The following is a 19493-nucleotide window of genomic DNA, read 5'->3' as shown; positions in this document are numbered from 1 at the left end:
CAAAAGAAATGAAAACCACTGTCTACACAGAAACTTGTACATGAATATGTATAGGAGTATCATTCATAATAATGTTTTAAAAGGTGGAAACAACTCAAATATCCCTCATAAACTAACAGATAAACAAAATGTGGTATATCATACAATGGAATATTATTTGGCCATAAAAAGGGGAATGAAGTACTAATACATGCTACAATGCGAATGAAACTTGAAAAATGTTATGCTAAAGTGAAAGAAGTCAGTCATAAAATACCTTATAGAATATGATTCTTCTTGTATAAAGTCCAGAACAGAATAATATATAGAAGCAAAAAAATAGATTAGTGGTTGTTTAGGACTGAGGGGAATATGATTGGGGTACAGGAGACTGATAGCTGAAGGGTACAGGATTGTTTCGGAGGTAATGAAGATGTTCTACAGTGAACTGTGGCGATGTTTGCACCTATCTGTGAACATACTAAAAAGCATCAAATTATTTAAGTGGATGAATTGTATGGTAAGGGGATTACATCTCAATAAAGCCATTAAAAATCAACACATTATATGTGGTTATGAAAGTGGAAAATCCACCTTAACCATAGTTAACACCAAAATCAAAAGGCTGGCTTGCCTTTCCATGACCCCTCATCGTCTCTGGGACCTCCTTCTACTCTAGACACATGTGCTGCTAGTTCAACATAGCACTTCTTATATGCACATATTCTGAATGGTCTTATCATCTCATTTTCAACTTGTTAGACATCCTCTACGACTATGTGATCCATGTGTTTTAAATTTATTCCACCCGTGCACACACACGCCTTGTCCCAAACTGTAATGCAGGGCTCCAAAGCAATCATCTGCAAAGATCCAAAAGTTTATATCAAAAGACATAGAATATATCGCAGAATTTATCCATTATTTCATCTAGCTAAATGTGACAGTAGATGTCAAAGGGTTTACAAGCACTCAAGATTATTAACATAATCATATTAAATTCCATATGTGATTTCTTTCCATGTTAGTTCTGTCACCCAACCATAGGAATATGTGTTAGGGACTATGAAAACAATCATATGTAAAATAGACAGTCATAAACTGTCACAATTAGAAGAGATCTTAGAGATAGTCACATAGAATTCTCTCAATTTATATAGTTAAGGATATTAAGATTCAAAAAGTAAATGTACTTTTCTAATGCCACTCACTAAGATAGCCAATCCCCATTTAAAGCCCTTGCTGTCATTCCAAGATGCTCATGCCTGTAATCCCAGCACTTTGGGAGGCCAAGGCAGGAGGATCACTTGAGACCAGGAGTTCAAGGCCAACCTGGGCAACATAGTGGAACTCCTGCTTCTACGAAAAAAAAAATAAAATTAGTCAGGTGTGGTGGCGTGTGCCTGTAGTTCCAGCTACTCCAGAGGCTGAGGTGAGAGGACTCCTTGAGCCTAGAAGGTTGACGCTGCAGTGAGCCATGACAGTGACAGTGCCACTGCACTCCAGCCTGGGTGACAAAGTGAGACCCTATCTCAAAAAAAAAAAAAAACCTACAAAAATGCCAAAAACTCTTAATGATTATACACACACACACAGAGGAAAAATATCACACAAATAAAGTACTACAATCTAGCAAAGTGAATACTAAGGTTAACAGTACGTTTTAACTTTAATTTCTCTCTTTATCTTCAAAAATATTTTAAATAGCCTTAGATAACAAACATTTGGCCCCTTCTCTCTACTTTGAATCACTATGTAAAGAGAATTAATAATTTTGTTGACTTATACATACAATTAAGTTTATGAAACCAATTTAAATTAGTTAACCATTTGCTCATATTACTGGATTCAGAAAACCTCTAACTTATTCAGTCATCTGTTATTAGCACGTCAGGTTTCCCCCACTTTAAATCATGACTGCTAAACTACAGGAAAGTCAACTACAGGGATGTGCAAACTTTCCCATTTGGTAGCAATTGAAAGGCAGGGCACCACAATACAATTCATTCCAATAAGTTTTCACATCACTTCAAAATATCAGGATAGTCCAGAATCCATTTACAAGTTGAGGCAATTTTTGTGTTCTGTTTACAGCAATATAATCTCATAAGAGTTCTTTGGAGAAAAGCAAATCGTGGTGTTAGAGAAAAACAAAATATTACTTCGTTTTTTAGCTAACCTCAGATTCATCCATATAGAAGAAACATATTTAAGGCATTCCAAAATAACGAAAACCTCAAACTGCATCACAATAGGCATCTTGACATTTAATATATTGATAATCACATATGAAGTGTCTTACTAAGACAGTAAACACAGCAATAATCATTCAATTATTTATTCAAAGATAAATAACATTTCATGTTTAACCAATGTAGAAATTACAAACATATGTAATTACATACATATAATGTAATGTGTGTATGTGTATGTGTGAGTATATCTATATTACATATTCCAGAAGAGGACAGATTACTATTTTCATCACTTGAAGAGCATGAAAATACAAAAAGAGTTCTATTTCTCTTTAAATTTCTCCCAGTGCCATTTGTTAATAGTTAAAACCTGCCACATTGAATACCTAGCAATAATTTGAACTCATATACCTTTGCTAAATGCATAGGAAAGAATTTGAGATTGCTATTATCACACTCTTATTGTGAAGAGGTTGTGTCAAGGTTTTCTAGTGAAGGGGGAATTTCAAAAGCTGGAAAAACGTGGGAGAACAGTGGGGGAGGACTTTTGAGAAACCACTGCTTTATTTCTTCAAATGGGCAGCAACTTGTGCTAATGAAACTCAGGTGGACATTAGACCGCCAGCCCCAGGGCTCCCCTTGCACGGCTGCCCTCAGATATGGCGGGGGGGGGGGGGGGGGGGCGCTCCTATAAGCCTCGCAGAGAGGTGCTACTTTAAAGACAAACCGAAAAAAGTAAATAGGATCATATTACAGTGGAGCTGCTGAAACCCATGGCTTTAGGGCAAAAAATGAAGTTATTTCGCTTCAACTACCTTTAAAAAGCACAGACATTCCGAATTACATGCAATTCTACTGCAGGAGACATGGATAATGTTTATACCCATCTGTGAACCTATCTAATGATGCCCCGGTGCAAAGACGAATAGATCCAGTTAAGAAACGATCGGTTTCTCTCTTTTCATGTCTTCAGTTCCACTAGTAGTTAATACTTCCAGGCTTCCTTGTATCTCACAAAACAGGTTTTTTCCCCCTCTTAAATGAGAGTTATCCTCAGAATGTGCTTTCAATCTGGATGTTAGCCCCTAAAGCTTTGCTGCTGTAAATTCGTGTCCAAGTCTGCCTTCGTAATTAAACATGCTTTAGTTCTAACATGTAAGTGAGTTAAGTGATTTTGATGTCGTTGCTCCAGACTTTTGGTTTTGTTTTTCCTAACTCTACATTTTCAGGTTTGAGGACCACTCAAGTCCCGTAAACAAGCCGTCTCCTCCCGGGCTGAGACTTAAGTAGGTATCAATGAGCAAACCCAGATGCCAGCAAGTAATTCTTTGTTACAACTATATTCAGCTGCACATTTTTAAAAAATGGTTTTGAAACTTCCTAACAATTTCACTCACAGCAAAAGCAATAATGTAATCATGAGACACAGCAAAGACAAAGAATAAATAGTTCCCTTACCTGGATCATGGAAAGGCACCAACGCAAAGTTGAAAAGAGGTCTCTTAGGTCTTTTCAAAGATGTCTCCAAAATTTTGGAAGCCCCTTCAATCACCTGAACTAAATCATCATACATAGAACCAGTCACATCAAACACAAAAGCCAACGTGGAGGCTCCCTCGGGAATTTCCTCAGCTCTGCTCTCTGACTGGGGGCTCGCATCTTGAGCTAGGGAAGAATAAAGAAGAGCAAACAGGAATGCCGTGTGGACCGCTTCCCAGGAAATCATTTTCTTTTTTTCCCCCGAGCGCCTAAGCACTGTGCTCGGTCCTCCTCAACAACAGGCAGAGGGTTTCCTCTCAGAGTAACTCATCAGACTCTTGCAATCTCTGAACTCGCCAAAAGTTTGGCGCTGAGACTCAGACCGGGCAAGCACCAAACCCGAATCCCTCCAGGGGCTGGGCAGGGCAGGGATGCCGGCAGCTTTTGTCCGGATGCGGCTTCCTCCCGGAACGCTATCTGCCCGCGGGCCCCGGGCAGCCTGTGGCGGAGTGCCGGCGGCGCGCCGGGTCCATGCCCCGGGGGCAGCTCTGAGCCTGCGGCGCCGCGGCCCGAGTTCCGCCGCCCTCGCCGCCGCTGCTCCGCCGGGCCAGCGACTGAGGCTCCCAACTTCCCACTGTTCGCAGCTCACGCGCGGCGAGGGGAAGCCTGGCTCGGCCTCGCCTCCTGATTGGCCGGTTGCCGCCCTCCCTGCTTGGCTCCGGAGGCCCCCTGGAGGGTGACTTTTCCCTCCTCCGGCTGTCGGGTCAATCCGGTACCAGGGAAGCGCCTACAGTGTCCGCTCGGTTCCCAGCGGCACCGTCCCTAACCTGCAAAACCCCAGTGTAAACAATGGCTTTCAAGAATATGTGGCAAAGACCCAAACCGAGGGATACCACACCAGCACAAAGGGAATTCTCTTTTTCCATTGCGTACGACGCTGCTTCAGACACCTCGCTCCTAATTCTCCCCAGAGGTCAGGACGCCCCAGCCCACCCTCCGGCCTCTCAGCCCACCCCTCAGCCCAGCCAGGAGGGGGAGCTGGAAATTCTCTCAGCTGGGCTGCAGCCACGCTATGGCGCTTGGATCTCCTCAGAGACCGTGGACTGCGGGGAAGCGGGGGGACGAGAACGCTGCAGGGGCAAGACGCCCGGGAAGAGGAAAGGGGCTGCTGAGGGAAATGAGAAACAAGAACTGGGAGTCACTAATTGCACGGGGTGGGGGGGGTGTGAATACAGGATGGAAGCCCCGTGGAAAGGACAGGGAGGAGGGGCGGGAGGGGTGTGGGGAAAGAATGGGACATTGCATTCCTATTAAAGAGAAAACGAATTTTTGAATCGTATTATCAAGATTCACATTTGCTGAGCAGTTTGAATCCTCGGCGCAGCATAGTAAGGCAGAATAAAATCCCCGTGGCACATTTCCTCCCCTGGACAGTCATGCCTCAGGTCTCAGCCAAAGAGCCATTAGGAAGGTGCTCCCCTCTATGGCATTTTCTTGCCAGTCAAGAAGGAAACCTCACCCTGGAAGACATGCCAACGTTTTTCCGTGTTGGGTTTGTTATATACATTACAGTACCAAGGAGGATAGGCAAAGAAAGCCCACCATGAACTAAGGATTCTTTGCTTCATTTTAATAAACACGCATTTCCTTCCTGGAAAAGGAGTTGTTGTCCAGATCCCAGCATTTAAAGAGGGGCAGACAGGCATCTTGATCTCTATTTGGACGTATCTTAGACCACCCACCCAACGGGGATGCAGCCTGAGGAAGAGTCAGCTCCCACCAACCTTTCCTAGTCTACAACTGTCTTCTCTTCCAGCCCCAGCGGCTGTGGAACCCGAGTTTATGATACCTATAAGTCATGTCACTTAAAGGAAGCAGACAGGCCATTTGCGCTGAGTGGGAATATGAGAGAAAGGGGGAAGGTACTTCCTTTCCAAACAGTATTTAGAGAATGCTATTTGAGTCTCCCATTCCTTTGTTGATTTAAAAAGGATTTCATTCTAACTCACAGAGACCTGAGCTATTCCAGGTGCGCAAGGGAGGCCACAGAGCCTAGTGACTAAGAGTTCTGGGTCAGATACCCTGGGTTCAAAGCCCAGCTGTGGTATTTAACTGTGTGACCTTCAGAAGGTTACCAAACTTTTTCAGACCTGTATTTACTCAGTTGTAAACAGGAATCATGAAAGCACCCACCTAATAAGGATTAAATGATCTCTTAATGTTCCATGTGCACTTGAAAAGAAGGCTGTAAATGTTAATGAGGTCAAGTTGTTTAATAACGTTCAAATCTTCTATGTCCTTAGTGATTTCTGCCTATTCTATCAGCCATTGAGATTGGTATTGAAATCTCTGATCGTAATTGTGGATGTGTGTATTTCTTCTTGCAGTTCTACGAGTTTTAGCTTCATGTATTTGAAGCTCTGTGGTTAGTTACATAAGCATTTAGGATTATTATGTCCTCTTGATGAATTGGCGCCTTTATCATTATGAAGTTGCCTTCATTGTCCCTGGAAGTATTCTTTGTTCCAAAATATAATTTGTCTGATATTAACATAGCCACTGTAACTTTCTTTTGATTAGTGTTGCATGGTGTATTCTTTCCTATCCTTTCACTTTTATTTTTTTCTTCACATTTAAAGTGTGTTTTAGGTAGTCACCCTAAAATTGGGTCTTGCTTTTTCATCCAGTCTAATATCTCTGCTTTTAATTTGTGTGCTTAGACCTTTTACACTCAATGTGATTATGGATATGGTTGAGTTCAAATCTGCCATCATGCTATTTGTTTACTATTTGTCACATCTATTCTTTGTTTGCCTTCTTTTTGAATATTTTTTATGATTCCTTTTATCTCCATTGCTAGCTTATTGGCCCAAAGTCTTTATTTTAGTGGTTGCTTTACAGTTTATAGTATACATCTTTAATTTACCAGCCTTGCTTCATGTAGTGTTATACCACTTCATGTATAAGAAGCTTAGACTAATATATATCCATTTCTCCCCTTCTGACTTTTTACTATTTTTGTCATCTATTTTTATTGCACATTACTATATTTTAAATCCCAAATTACACTGATTTTTTTTTTTTTTTTTTTTTTTTTTTTGCATAAGGAGTCAGTTATCTCTCAAAGAGCTCTAAATGAGAAATAATTAGCATATTTACCCAGGTAGTTATCATTTTTGGTGCTGTTCATTTCTTTCTGTAAATTCAGATTTCCATCTGGTATCATTTTCCTTCTCCCTAAGAGACTCTCTTTAATAATTCCAGTAATGCAGTTCTTCTAAAGACAAATTCTTTCACTTTTGTATATTTGAAAAAGTTTTTATTTCACTTTTGTTTATCAAAGTTTTTTTTTTTCTGAGTAAAGAATTCTAGGTAGACAGGTTTTTTTCTTTCAGTACTTTCATTTGTTTTCTTGCTTGTATCGTTTCCATTAAAAACAAAATTTCTGTCATCTTTGTACTTACTTGTTCTGTATAAACCATGTCTCTTTTCTCTTGATGTTTTTAAGAGTTTTCTTATTATTACTGTTTTTGAGCAATTTGATTATGATGTGCATTGATGTGGCTCCCCTCATATTTCTTGTATTTCTTCCATCTGCTTTCATCAAATTTGGACATTTGGGGTCATTATTTTTTCTGTCTTCAACGTGCTATCCTTTAGGGGCCCCAATTACACATATATGAAGCTACTTAAAGTTCTTCCACAGTGCACCGATGCTGTGTTCATTTAAAGCAAATTATTTTATCACTATGTTTCATATTTTATAGTTTCCATACCTATTTCTTCATTAACCTTTACTTCTTCACTATCTAATCTGCCAATTGCCTCATCCAATGTATTTTTCATCTCCGACATTATAGTTTTCAACTCTAGAAGTTTAATTTGGACCTTTTTTATGTCTTCCTTTTCTCCCTTTAAGTGTATAAATAGATAGAACATAATTATAGTAACTTTAATATATATACTTGATCATTTTAATATCTGTGTTAGTTCTGGGTCAGTTTCAATTGGTCAATACTCCTACTTGTTATGGATTGTATTTTCTTGCATATTTTCAGGCCTCATAATCCTTGACTACCTAACAGACATTGTGAATTTAACTGTGTTAGGATAACAAGGATATCTTTATATTCCTATCAATATGCTTGGACTTTATTGTGGGACAGAATTAAGTTGCTTAGAAACAGTTTGATCCTTCTAGGGCTTGCATTTAAAATTTGTTAGGTGAAACCAAAGCAGTATTCAGTTTCTAGGGCTAAGTATTTCCACTACTGAGAAAAGATCCTTCTGTATACTCTGCCCAGTACTCTATGAATCATGGGGTTTTCCAGTCTGAGTAGAGATGGTTTGGAGTGTGACCCCAAGGTACAGGCATGAGGTGCAGAGGTAATGAAGTAAGGAAGAAAGGGTAGCCAGTGTAAAAGTACATTATAAAATTGATTGCTTTTAGGTCCTTTGTAGCCTCATTACCATCAAGTGGGTGATAGCACTTAAGAATGTATTTTAAATCCACAAGGTGCTATAGCTGGGAAAGAGGGTGACAAAGAAAAGGAACAGTTAATACCTAAAAGGCATTTTCACATACATATGTATATATGTAGAAATACACTTATATCTTCCATAATCTCCAATGCATCTCTTAAGTCTCATATATTGACGAATGTATGACTTGGGACACAGGAAGGCCTCTCATTCCTTTTCCACAAAGTTTGGTCTCGTATTAAAATGTAGCTCTCTAGGGCAGAGTAGTCCCTGGACGGAAATCTTATTTACACTTTAGAATAAATGAACCCCTGAAATTAGATTTTGACAAGCAGTCAGCTGAGGATACCAAGAATATAAATCAAGAGAACATGAATGAGAGGAAAAGGACCCAGCCCAGGACGAGAGTAGGAGGGGTTGGGATAAAAAACAACAACAGTGAAGCTCAAGTGAAAGTGTTGCTCAGAAATAACGATATGCGAAGTGGTGAAAAACAAGTGTCCAATAAACTGACCTAATCCAAGTAATTCTTGGGTATTATCCAATATTACCCCTTATTTGACAAAGTCCAATAAAATGGCATAGTTAATAACCTGAACCCTCTATTGTCTCTGAACCCCAAATTGTACACTCAGTTATTTACTTATTCATTCCTCAAGAAATTTCTGGAATACCTATTATTTTGCCAGAGATTATACTAAGTACTAGAGAGAGAAAAGTCAGTCCCTGCCCTCAAAGAATTTATAGTTTTAAGGGTTGAGCAAACAGCTTAAGAATGTTCTGAAAGATTAAACCTAGCATTCTAAGGAAGCAAATAGGGCAGGCACCTTTCTCAGGAAAGGCGAATCAGGGAAGGTGTCCCAGAAAGTATGGCATCTCAAGTAAGTGTAGAATATGTAGAAACGTACCAGGCCTCACTTGGGGTTAGGGGTGAAGGGACATGACCATTTACAGAACCGCAGGTAAGGTTCAAGTGTGGAGAAAAGACAAAAGGGAGCCAAGCATAAAGCAGCCTTGATACCAGGCGTAAAGGCTTAGATTACATCCTAAATACACGAAAGGCCTTTAAGCTGAAGAGTAAAAAGAGTGATACTTTACAAAACCGCTGCATGTTTGAGAGATGGAATAAGGGAAATAAACTGGTAAACAACAAAAAACAAAAAGAGTAGGTTCCAATAATAATATTGATGACATTCTTCATCTAAGGAAACTGAGACTTGGAGAGTTAAGCAATTTGCCTAAGTTCTATGGTAGGGAGCAGTAAAGCCAAGACTTGAACCCAAGACATCTCACTCCAGAGCCTCTGCTGTTCACTGCTTTGCAAGGCTGGTTTCTGGCCATAAGTACAAGGAAGTGAACTAAAATAATAGTAATGGATAATGCAGGGAGTGATACGAACTCACGATCAACATGATTTGGTAATTTTCAGTTGCTTTTTATGAAAAGATCTGCATAGGTAGCTCCAAAGAAGCACAAACCAAAAATATCCTTTAAAGGCTATGGGGACGGAGACAAGGAGAAAAGAGAAAAGAGAAACACGTTTTCAGTTAATCAGAAACTGATATCTAGCCTTGATCTTAGAAGTCCTAGGAGGAAGGTGATAAAAGTAGAGAAGGGAGTTGCTGCTTCCAGCATTTACATATACAATGGTGGACTTTGCAGCAACATGTAGCAGATTATGGGACATTTCTAGTTTCATGATAATAATCACCAAATTATTCTCAAAAGTCTCCTTACATAGATTCTCATCATTAATGTTATATTGGGTGGTGGGGATGGGGGAATGAGGCAAAGGAAAAGGTAACATTGTCTTTTAAGCAGTCCAGCACATTTCCAATAATATCACTGATAAAATCCTGTCTTCAGTTCCGTTTTCTCCCTTGAAAATCTTCTACCTGCTCTGGAGAAGATAATACTGTGCTTACTGTTTAAATATTTTAAGTGACCCCTTAATTGGAAGCATTTATCACACTGGGCCTGACAAAGCCTAGTTCAGAAAAGCTTTGAATTAATAAGGGTTGTGAAGATGATTGCTATAAAGCAGTATGCAAAAAACACTGCTTTGTAGCAGACTGCCTCCTGCAGATCACTAAATGGCTTGATGTTATTCTCAATGATCCTTCTCAAAATGTCTTGTTCTCTAGGTAATGAGGCCCACGCTTATTTTATGTTCACTTTAGCACATTTCTACAGGGCAAGTAACTTGCTAGTACCATTGAATTTAAAGTATAGTACTTTTGCACCAATCATAGTGGTTATACTTGGCAATGCTAGGACACACACACAAAAAAAGAAAGACTTATTCTTCTCTTGTCTCCTTTAAGAAGGCAATAAAAGGACAGAAAGCCATCATGTTATAACTGGAAAACTAATCACACAGAATATTCTCTTATACTAATCAAGTTTAAGTCTGGAATTAGCTTATATAAAACAGATGTTTACATTCTTATTCTCCTTTGGTACTAAAGAGAAAAAAAGCACAGAATAACCCTCATGGCATACTTTGGGGAATGTAATACTCAGCTTCTACTTTTTTTAATGAAACCAGGAAGCCTTTGGTCAGCAAGGGGAACAAGCAGAAGAGGGAGAAGCACCGAGGGCCTAGTCTTTTACTCCTTATATAGGAAACATTCCCATCATAGAACAGGAAGTACGCTGCGTCAGAAGAGAAAACTGGCTCACTACAAATGCAAGAGGACATAGAAAACATGGGTCTGGTAGCTTGTCCTAAAGCACCCACCTTTTAGGCTCAGCTGGGGCCCTAGTTTTCTTGTGATTCTGGTTTATCAACTGTGGTCTTCTCTACAAGGACCTCAGCTCTCCATCCCAGCATACATACCCCAAAATAAAGACCAAGACCTTCAGGCTATCCTCATATTACTTGGGGAAATGTCTTGTAAAGTCTAATGAATGCTTAAGGAGAAATAAAGACTCGAACCAATAATATCTCTGCTTCATTTTCTGAAAAAAAGAGAAGAAATTAAAACTTATTCCCAATGACCCGTCTCGAGATGTCCTCTCAAACGTACTCCCTCCTCTCACAAGGTCCAAGCAACTCTCACATCCAGTCTCTTCTGTTCCTTTACCCCAATTCAGAAGCTGGAAAAAAATGTAAAGATCATTTTTCTACTCCAGGACCTTACACAGAGAGAAAACTGAGGCCCAGAGAATGACTTGTCTAAGATCTCACAAAAATAATTTGAGACCGTGCAGAAGTATATTTTGAGCTTGTGATGATCACTCTTGCACCTTACCAGATGTAATAGCTAATATTTATTGAGTGCTTATTATGTCCCAGGCACTATTTTAAGTGAGATAATTTTTGATACAGAGTCTTACTCTGTCGCCCAGGCTGGAGTGCAGTGGCGTGATATCTGCTCACTGTACCCTCCACCTCCCAGGTTCAAGTGATTCTCCTGCATCAGCCTCCCAAGTAGGTGGGACTACAGGCATGTGCCACCATGCCCAGCTAAGTTTAGTATTTTTAGTAGAAATGGGGTTTCACCATGTTGGCCAGGCCAGTCTCAAACTCCTAACCTCGCATAATCCGCCCACCTTAGCCTCCCAAAGTGCTAGAATTATAGGCATGAGCCACTGCACCCAGCCTTAAGCGCTTTATACGTATTAACTCACTATCACCTTTCATTCTCATTCCAAAACTATAAGACAGTTAATAGAATGATGCCCATTTCACGGAAGAGAAAATTAAAGATGAAATTAACACAAAGAGGTTAGATCATCTGTACAAGTTCTCACAGCTCATTCCTTTCCCCTTCACTTTTATTCTCCTTCCTTTTCCTTTAGTCTATGTTTTCTCTATGACTTTACAGTAAAATCGAAAATTTTTAAGCTTTGAAATATACAATTATTTTATAGTATATTGCAAAGTTTCATCATTAATATGATATATACATTATAATTATATGGATATTTTCAGAAAAAAAAAAAGAGTTTTGGTTTCTTTTGCTTTGTGAATTATCCATGAAGCATTCTTTGTTATTGAATGAGTTTTTCCTGCTCATGAGTATTTTTCTGAGCTTTCTCTCTTATTTACAAATTCAAAGTAATTTCATATTTTTCCCCAATGCCATAAACTCCTTGAAAATAAGGTCTGTGTTTTATTCATTTATATGAACACATAATGTTTAATTCATTTTTACACACTATGTAAAATTTACATTTACACACTATTTTACACAGTAGGGATTCAATAATGTTTCTTTGATGAGTTGCTGAATTCATTATGATTAATAATAACCATAGTAATAACTGCCATCTGAGTACTCTAAGCACATTATATATACATACACACACATGTGCGTGCACACACACACACACACACACACATACATGCATATATGTTTTCAGAGGTAGGGTCTTGCTATATTTCCCAGGTTGGTCTCAAACTCCTTGGCTCAAGCAATCCTTCTACCTCAGCCGCAACTCCCCCTACCCCCTGCAGCTAGGCATGTGTCACCATGCATGACAACTTTAAGCATATTCTTAACACATGGGTGAACTCATGAACACATTTAATATCCACAACAACCTTGTAAATATTTCTACAATCATCTCAAAGATGAGCAAACTAAACTCAGAATGACAAGCAATTTATCCAATATCACTTCCATGGCATGAAGTATAGCCAGGAGTAAAACTCGGGTCATGCAGGACTCTTTCTAATACACTCCACTGCCCTCATGCAAAATAACGTTATTATTAGCCTAAGCATGATATTCCTAGAAAAATAAATGTTCTGTAGAGAAAGCCAATCATTCTAAGTACAAAATCATTGTTTAAATCATCTTGTTTAGATGAAACGTCATTACTTACTTCCAGATAGGTAATGAAAGAAGTGGGGACAATTTAGCAGAATGTAGTTTTAAAGATACAGTAAAAGCTTTTTTATAAAAAGATGAAAAGAATAGTATGAAGTTGGGAATATCTAGCCATTTATCTGTTTATGAAGAGGAAACATCTATTAGTGCTTATGACCAGCTTCTATTAACATAAGGAGCTTGAAAAGGGGGCAGATCAAAATTCTAGTATGGATTTACTTGATGTTGAAGAATATGAAAAGCTATTAGAGATCAGGTTGGGTAGCAGATACAATCTATTCTTTTTTTCCCCTTTTTTAGATCTCCTTCTCATATCTTCAAGATAGGGATTTTCCTAGGCAAAACCTTTAATTTTAAGTGGTAAACTTCTAGAATTGAGAGAGGAAAATAGAGTTTTGAAAATCAGAAAAACACTTACTATTCTAGATAACTAGGAATCTGTCCTAATTTTGGGGAACAGTCACTAATTTCTCTTATCTTACATTCCAGCATTCAGTAACTCTCTATATCACAGTATTTTCCCTTTTATTTCTTCCAACAAAATTTAAGCCTCTTTCTTCTTGTTCTGTTTACAGAAAAACTAGAGCTGGTCACAATCTTTCACATACTTTTTTCCATACCAATTAATGAAAGAAGAAAAGTGTTGGCTTGAATAATAATAAACTGTGTCCAAGTCTTCTGCCTTTACTTAAAAAAAATAGCTCAGTCCATTTAAATCATACTAATCAAAAGGCAGTAAATAATTCCAGGTTGCTCTGGAGAAATAGTAGAATATTTCATAAACACCAGTCTTCTTTCTTTCCTTTTTATTTTCAGCCTGCACTAAGTTAAAAATCTTTTTTGTATTTTTTTAAGTAACAAGTCCCCAGAAGGCTGGGGTGATCCTTTGGTGGATGGAGTAGAATTGGAGACATCAGCATGAACTCATGTTTGACTTAATGCAGACTAACATGAGTATATATTAATACTTACAGATGTATGTATATATGTTAGTATGCACATGTATATTCTCACTGTCAGCTGAGGTGGCCTAAAAGTAATGACACCTCAATAGCAATGAGCACAGTTAGTGCCCAATTGATTTTTTTTCCTTTTTACCAGCTTGACTTCAAAATGTATCAAATATTGATTTCTAATGCCAATTTTCCATAAAAGAAACTGGGATTCCTTGGAGAAATGGTAGATTCTGAGGCTGGGGCAGGGAATATATAAGATGAGCATCTTAGAGTGGCCAGAAATGAAAGAAATGCAAAAAATAAAAATGTAAAGCACACGTACACACAATGGTGGGATATGTTAAAGAGATGCAGGTGCCAGTAAAAGAATGCCCAGTGAACAAAGCTGTAACAATTTAAGCAATAAAATAATATTAAATTAAAACTCAAAATATAAAATAAATATCCTGAGTCCATAAGTATATAAGTAAATAATTGAATAAATAAGGGAATATAGATGAATCTCCCATGAAGAAGAATTCCAAATAGTATATATGATACTCCCTCCTCAGTAAGATAAGAGGACGAATACCTAGGTATTCAAATATACCTGGGTATTTTTTAAATATACCCAGGTAGAAAATAACTTTACAGAGGAGAAACCTGTCAAACACTACCTCCACCAGATGATCAAGTTTAACATCAACAGTGATGTCATGTCAATAGCATGTACCCTCGATATGATGTGAGGAGAAGAGCATCTATGGTCATCCTTTCAAGAATCCTCCCAAGATTTCTGTCATAATCTAGAGAAGCCTAATGTGTAATGTATCCTGGATAGAATACTGGAACAGAAAATGTATGGCTGAGGAAATATCAATAAAGTATGGAGTTTAGTTGATAATAATGTTTAATACCAGTTCATTCATTATAACAAATGTACCATACCAACATAAGATATTAGCCATACAGGAAACTAGGTGTAGCATATACAGGAACTCTTTGTTCCATCTTTCTAACTAACTTTTCAATAAACCTAAAACTATTGTAAAAGTTCAAGTTTACGTACAAATTAAACAAAAAAGTTGTAAAAAGTAGCCACCAAATCATTTTTAAAGAGGCATGAATATAATCACATCAAGAAATACAAATGATTTTTATTAGTCATTTGTCATCTATACAATGAAGTGAATTAAATAATCCATCAAAATTTATGTCCACCTAAATAACAAACAGAGAGAGGCTCTCTAAAAGAAAATAATATTTATTCAAGAATAGGAATATGCCTATCATAATAAACTATGTGTATTCAGGGAGGTAAAGGGAGACAAAAGTTTTTAAAGGAAAAATCAAGAGAACTACATAATCTTTGAGGTAATTATTCTTGGCTGCAAGGATCAATAAATAACTAGGGTAGCACCAGTCCAAGATTGGACAGGCAGTTACTGGGCAGATGTCCTCAAAGAAGAATTTTTGTTTGTGTAAGTTTGTGACGGCCCTTACACAAGATCGAACTTCTTGGAGTCTTTTGTGATAGTTTTTTTATCTGGCATTTGTGCATGATAACCTTTCCTTCAGGGGCTTCCCTAGCTGTCTTTGTGATGGTTTTCAAAAACACAAGTGACTCCATTTTGAAACTGACAACTTGCACATTTACAAGTGTATTTTACCCTCGGAATAAAGTCTTACACTTAGAAGACAAAACATCTAAAAGAATTCGGTCAGTCCTATTGAAAATCAAACTAAAGGTACCGTATAGCATAAATAAGTATTGGAAATGTGCCCTAAAACAATAATGCTGTTGTTGCTTATGGCCATTGGCAAATTATTGCCACTAAGTCAAAGCTTTGAAAATATAGCATTGGATTCTGAAACACTGGGAGTAGAAGAGATTGTATATGTTTTTCAAAACCTTATCTATTAATATAATAAATTGCAACTGCTTTAATCAGAAGAGCTTGCTTATGAGGCTGAAGTCACTAATATGTGGATCACTTAGTTTGACTACATTTGATGACGAACTCCAGCTCAATACTAGCTTGTTGCCTTGCAGCTAGAACAAGAGTGTGCCTGCATCAGCATAAACCCAAATATTCCCTGAAAAAAACTGCTTAAACAGAACACATTGCTGATGGTAGATCAGGTTGTTATTTTCTTATGGAACTTGACCTTATTAACCCAGCCAAGGAAACTTCAGCAGAGCAAAGAAAGTTATACTCTAAATGACTCTGATGGGAACACTTTGCTACAATTTGATGGGCAAATTTCAGAAAAATCCTTCCACTCACACTGCAGCTAATCCCAAGTCTCCCTGTAGAGGATTTCCAATACTATATTTAAATCATCTCCGCAAATTTCTTTTGCTGTGACTTTTAGTCTGACCAAACACCTAAACATCAAGTGTACACAGAAGAAGGTTTCTTTCCACTAGGACTGTAGTTTTTGCCTTAAGGTGGAGTTTCTAAAAACAAATATATAATGAACTATTGGAAACATAAGACTCATTCAGTCATCCCCAGAGGGCATTCTCTCATGTTAAATATTTAGCTGTGTGGTGAAACAGAGTACAGATTTAGAAATGCATTTAACAGATGTTGAAACACAAATTGGGCATAATGCCAACTAATTAATTCAAACTACCAATGTTGTTGCTATCATTTATGGAAGTGAAATAATAACTGCATACCAAAATTGAGAAAATAAAACACAGATACCAAGCAGACACATATTCACTCACAATTTGTATTGTATCTCTCCTTCTAATTCAGCCTTAAAAAAATCAGTTTGAGTCTTTCTGGCTTTGGTTCTGTCAAGTGGCTCATTTAATTCAACTAGCACGTGATAAATAAAATTTTCATTTTCCTAATCTTACTTTTTATAAATCCAGTCTAGCCAAATATCTTTACCAATATTAAGTAAGGCTTGGAACTCTCCTATGGAAAGTTCAGCAATAGCATTCATCTTTTACTAATGTGAGCTATGGTGATTACATTCATTGATTTAAGGTTAGCCTAAAATCACTAGAAAAGACCAGAAAGCACTTTCCAAAAGTGCCGTATGAAACATTCAAAGAAGACATGCACAGAAATGATTGCATTCTAAATGAGAGGGGGAGTGTAAGAAGTCTTCATCCTATCCTTGGCCTCCACCCCAACCCCATACACACATCTCTATTTGATCAGCATTTATTTACTCATAAGTTATTCAATGGACAGTCACTGAAAACTTTCTGTGTGCTGGAGAATAGAGAAATACCATAAAGAGGTGGTAACCCTCCAGCTGAATTATAATCAGCAAATGTCTAGCGCTTTCCTAGAAATGAAAATAAATAAGCTTAATTTTTATCAGAGATGTTGGAATTCTAATACTCAACACCAGGCTTTATCTTTGCTTCTACTATGTTCCTGTTCATATTTGCCAGGAACAAAAATACTTTAGAGCCTAAGATTTCTACCAAATAGCTATTTTATACTTAACGGTTTAAAATCAGGAAGGGTATTAGGAGACTGTGAAAACTAATATTGCCCCCTGCTGGCAGATTCGTCAAGTAAAAAGCACTGTGTTCGTTTTGCTGTTTGTACCTTATTCCTTGTTCTTTTGCGGTGCATTTTGACATTAAGAGGTTAGAGTTTGCTTCCTGTAAGTAACATTTGGAATCTCTTCTGAAACAAAGTCCAAAATATCTAGGCAATGGAGATAAATATCTCATTAGCCCCAACCAAAATAAATACTTTAAAAAATAGAACTTCCACACGATGTGAAGGCATTGTCTCACAGCACAGTAGCTTAAAACTCAAGGATATATTAATATCATTTTATTGACTCTGAATCTAATTCTCCAAGACTCTCCAGGTTTCTACAAACTAGATAGTTCTGAAATTTAAGTAATCCTTGTCAGAGCATATAATAGACAATTGTGCCTCTCTCTCTCTATCATTGAGGTAAATGAATTCATTCCAGTTAAAATCTCAGATGTGGCATGAAATTTGGGGACACGACTATCCCAGGATATCTGATAAACTTCAGTTTAAGAGGCTTTATGAATGAAGCTTCTTGTTAATTAAAAAGATTTGAATCATGTTTGGGAGTTGCTTCTATCATTATTTAATGAGTTTCTCTTTGCTGGTAAATATAGATGGATGGAAGCAGCTTTGATCTTGAGCTCCCTGAGAGTGAGTACTCTCTTATTCTTTATATATCTACTGTTTAGCAGTGCCCTGTATATAATATATTTAAGGAAGGCTTGTTGAATGGATAGTTAAGTGGTCTATTCCACTCGCCATGCTTGATTAGATTAAGTCTATTTCCCAATAAAATGCCTAGGGTAGAATACGGTATGCCATGGTAGGAAGAACATATGCTTTTGAGTTGGACAGACAGGTGTAAATCCTAGCTTTGATACCCAGCTGCGTGACAGGAAAGCCACCTAATTTCTCTGAGCTGCAGCTTTCTTCTTGTGTTGTACAAATTATGTAAGATAAAATATGTAAAGTAGGTGACAACGTGCCTGGCACATGAATATTGAAAAATTTAATTATCTTCTTTTCTTTCAGGTACATTGCTTATTTCTTTCTTTTCAATCAGTACTAAACAAAATTGTCTGAGATCCATTTTGAGAAGAAAGAGGATTTGTGGTAGTTACACTATTTTTCACATTTTCAAACCTGTTTGTCCCCACCAGAGTAAGAATATGTACACCCAAGCTCCCATATTTTGCCTGTTCTAGAGCTTCTATTGACTTCAGAAAAGGTTACCAACACTAGGAAAGAAGTAGGGGAATTTGCTTTATTTACCATCATTTTTCAATTAGTAAAAGTGGAAAATTACAATACTTTCCAATCGATTAATGATTCACAGATTTCAAAACACTGATCTGTATTCTCTCACTGCAAGCTCACATTAGCCCCTACTTTAACGCTAAGGAAACTGAGGGAGGAAAAAAAGGGAGCTGCCAAATGTAGAGAATAAAACCAGCAGCTGTGAGTTCCGACTTGTCCAGGAATCACTCCGGACCCACCCTAGGATGCACCACATCCCTGTGTTCTCCTCGGTAACTGTCATTACATGCTCACCGGTGCTCCCTGCCCTCCACTTTGGATGCTGCATCCTGGAAGCAAGCCCTCTCCTCTTGCCAATGGGATTGTGGTCTACCAGTCAAAGGAGACAACCAAGTCATGAGTTGTGGAGTTCATTTGTTTGTTTTCTCAGTTACTCACAATAAGACATGTGGTGAGTTGTTCAGAATTAACTACTTTTCCAAGGTTTTACAAAGACTAAATGCCCTCGGTGGTATTTTTTAACAATTCTGGGGAAGTTCTCAGTTTATTTTCAACATTAAGGATGCTACAGCAAGTGTGATTGGAATGGAAAAAATTGAAGCTCTTGTCTATAGGGGTACAGACTCAGAGCCTCCATTAGAAACAGCTGTGCCTGTAAGTTTTCTTCTGTGATGCATTTATTGACATTCTTGTTGCGTTGCCAGTGCTAGCTGGTGGCCAGCTATTCCCATCATATTTTAATTAAAGAAGCTCCCACACCATCAAGAAATGGTCTGTGCAAAGGTGTGCAACACCTATCTGCTGCTT

At 37.9% G+C, this 19493-nt stretch overlaps 1 protein-coding gene across 3 annotated transcripts in view; it reads right to left on the bottom strand.

Moving 5' to 3' along the window:
* Positions 1-4269, bottom strand: part of HMCN1 (hemicentin 1) — a 443485-nt gene extending 439216 nt beyond the window's left edge. For 2 of the 3 annotated variants that reach the window (XM_064370607.1, XM_064370606.1), the window contains exon 1: positions 3633-3988. In XM_064370607.1, the coding sequence (XP_064226677.1) occupies positions 3633-3900 (268 nt within the window). In that variant the 5' untranslated portion in view covers positions 3901-3988. Of the gene's footprint in view, positions 1-3632 lie in introns of all 3 variants that reach the window. The other variant, XM_012444401.2, reaches the window with a different exon arrangement.
* Between the last annotated feature and the right edge of the window lie 15224 nt (positions 4270-19493).

This window comes from Aotus nancymaae, unplaced genomic scaffold (assembly GCF_030222135.1).
Source record: "Aotus nancymaae isolate 86718 unplaced genomic scaffold, 86718_ANA_hifiasm-v0.15.2.pri h1tg000108l, whole genome shotgun sequence".
Lineage (NCBI taxonomy): Eukaryota > Metazoa > Chordata > Mammalia > Primates > Aotidae > Aotus > Aotus nancymaae.
The sequence above is the reverse complement of the archived record's forward strand: the minus strand, read 5'-3'. Positions and strand labels throughout refer to the sequence as shown.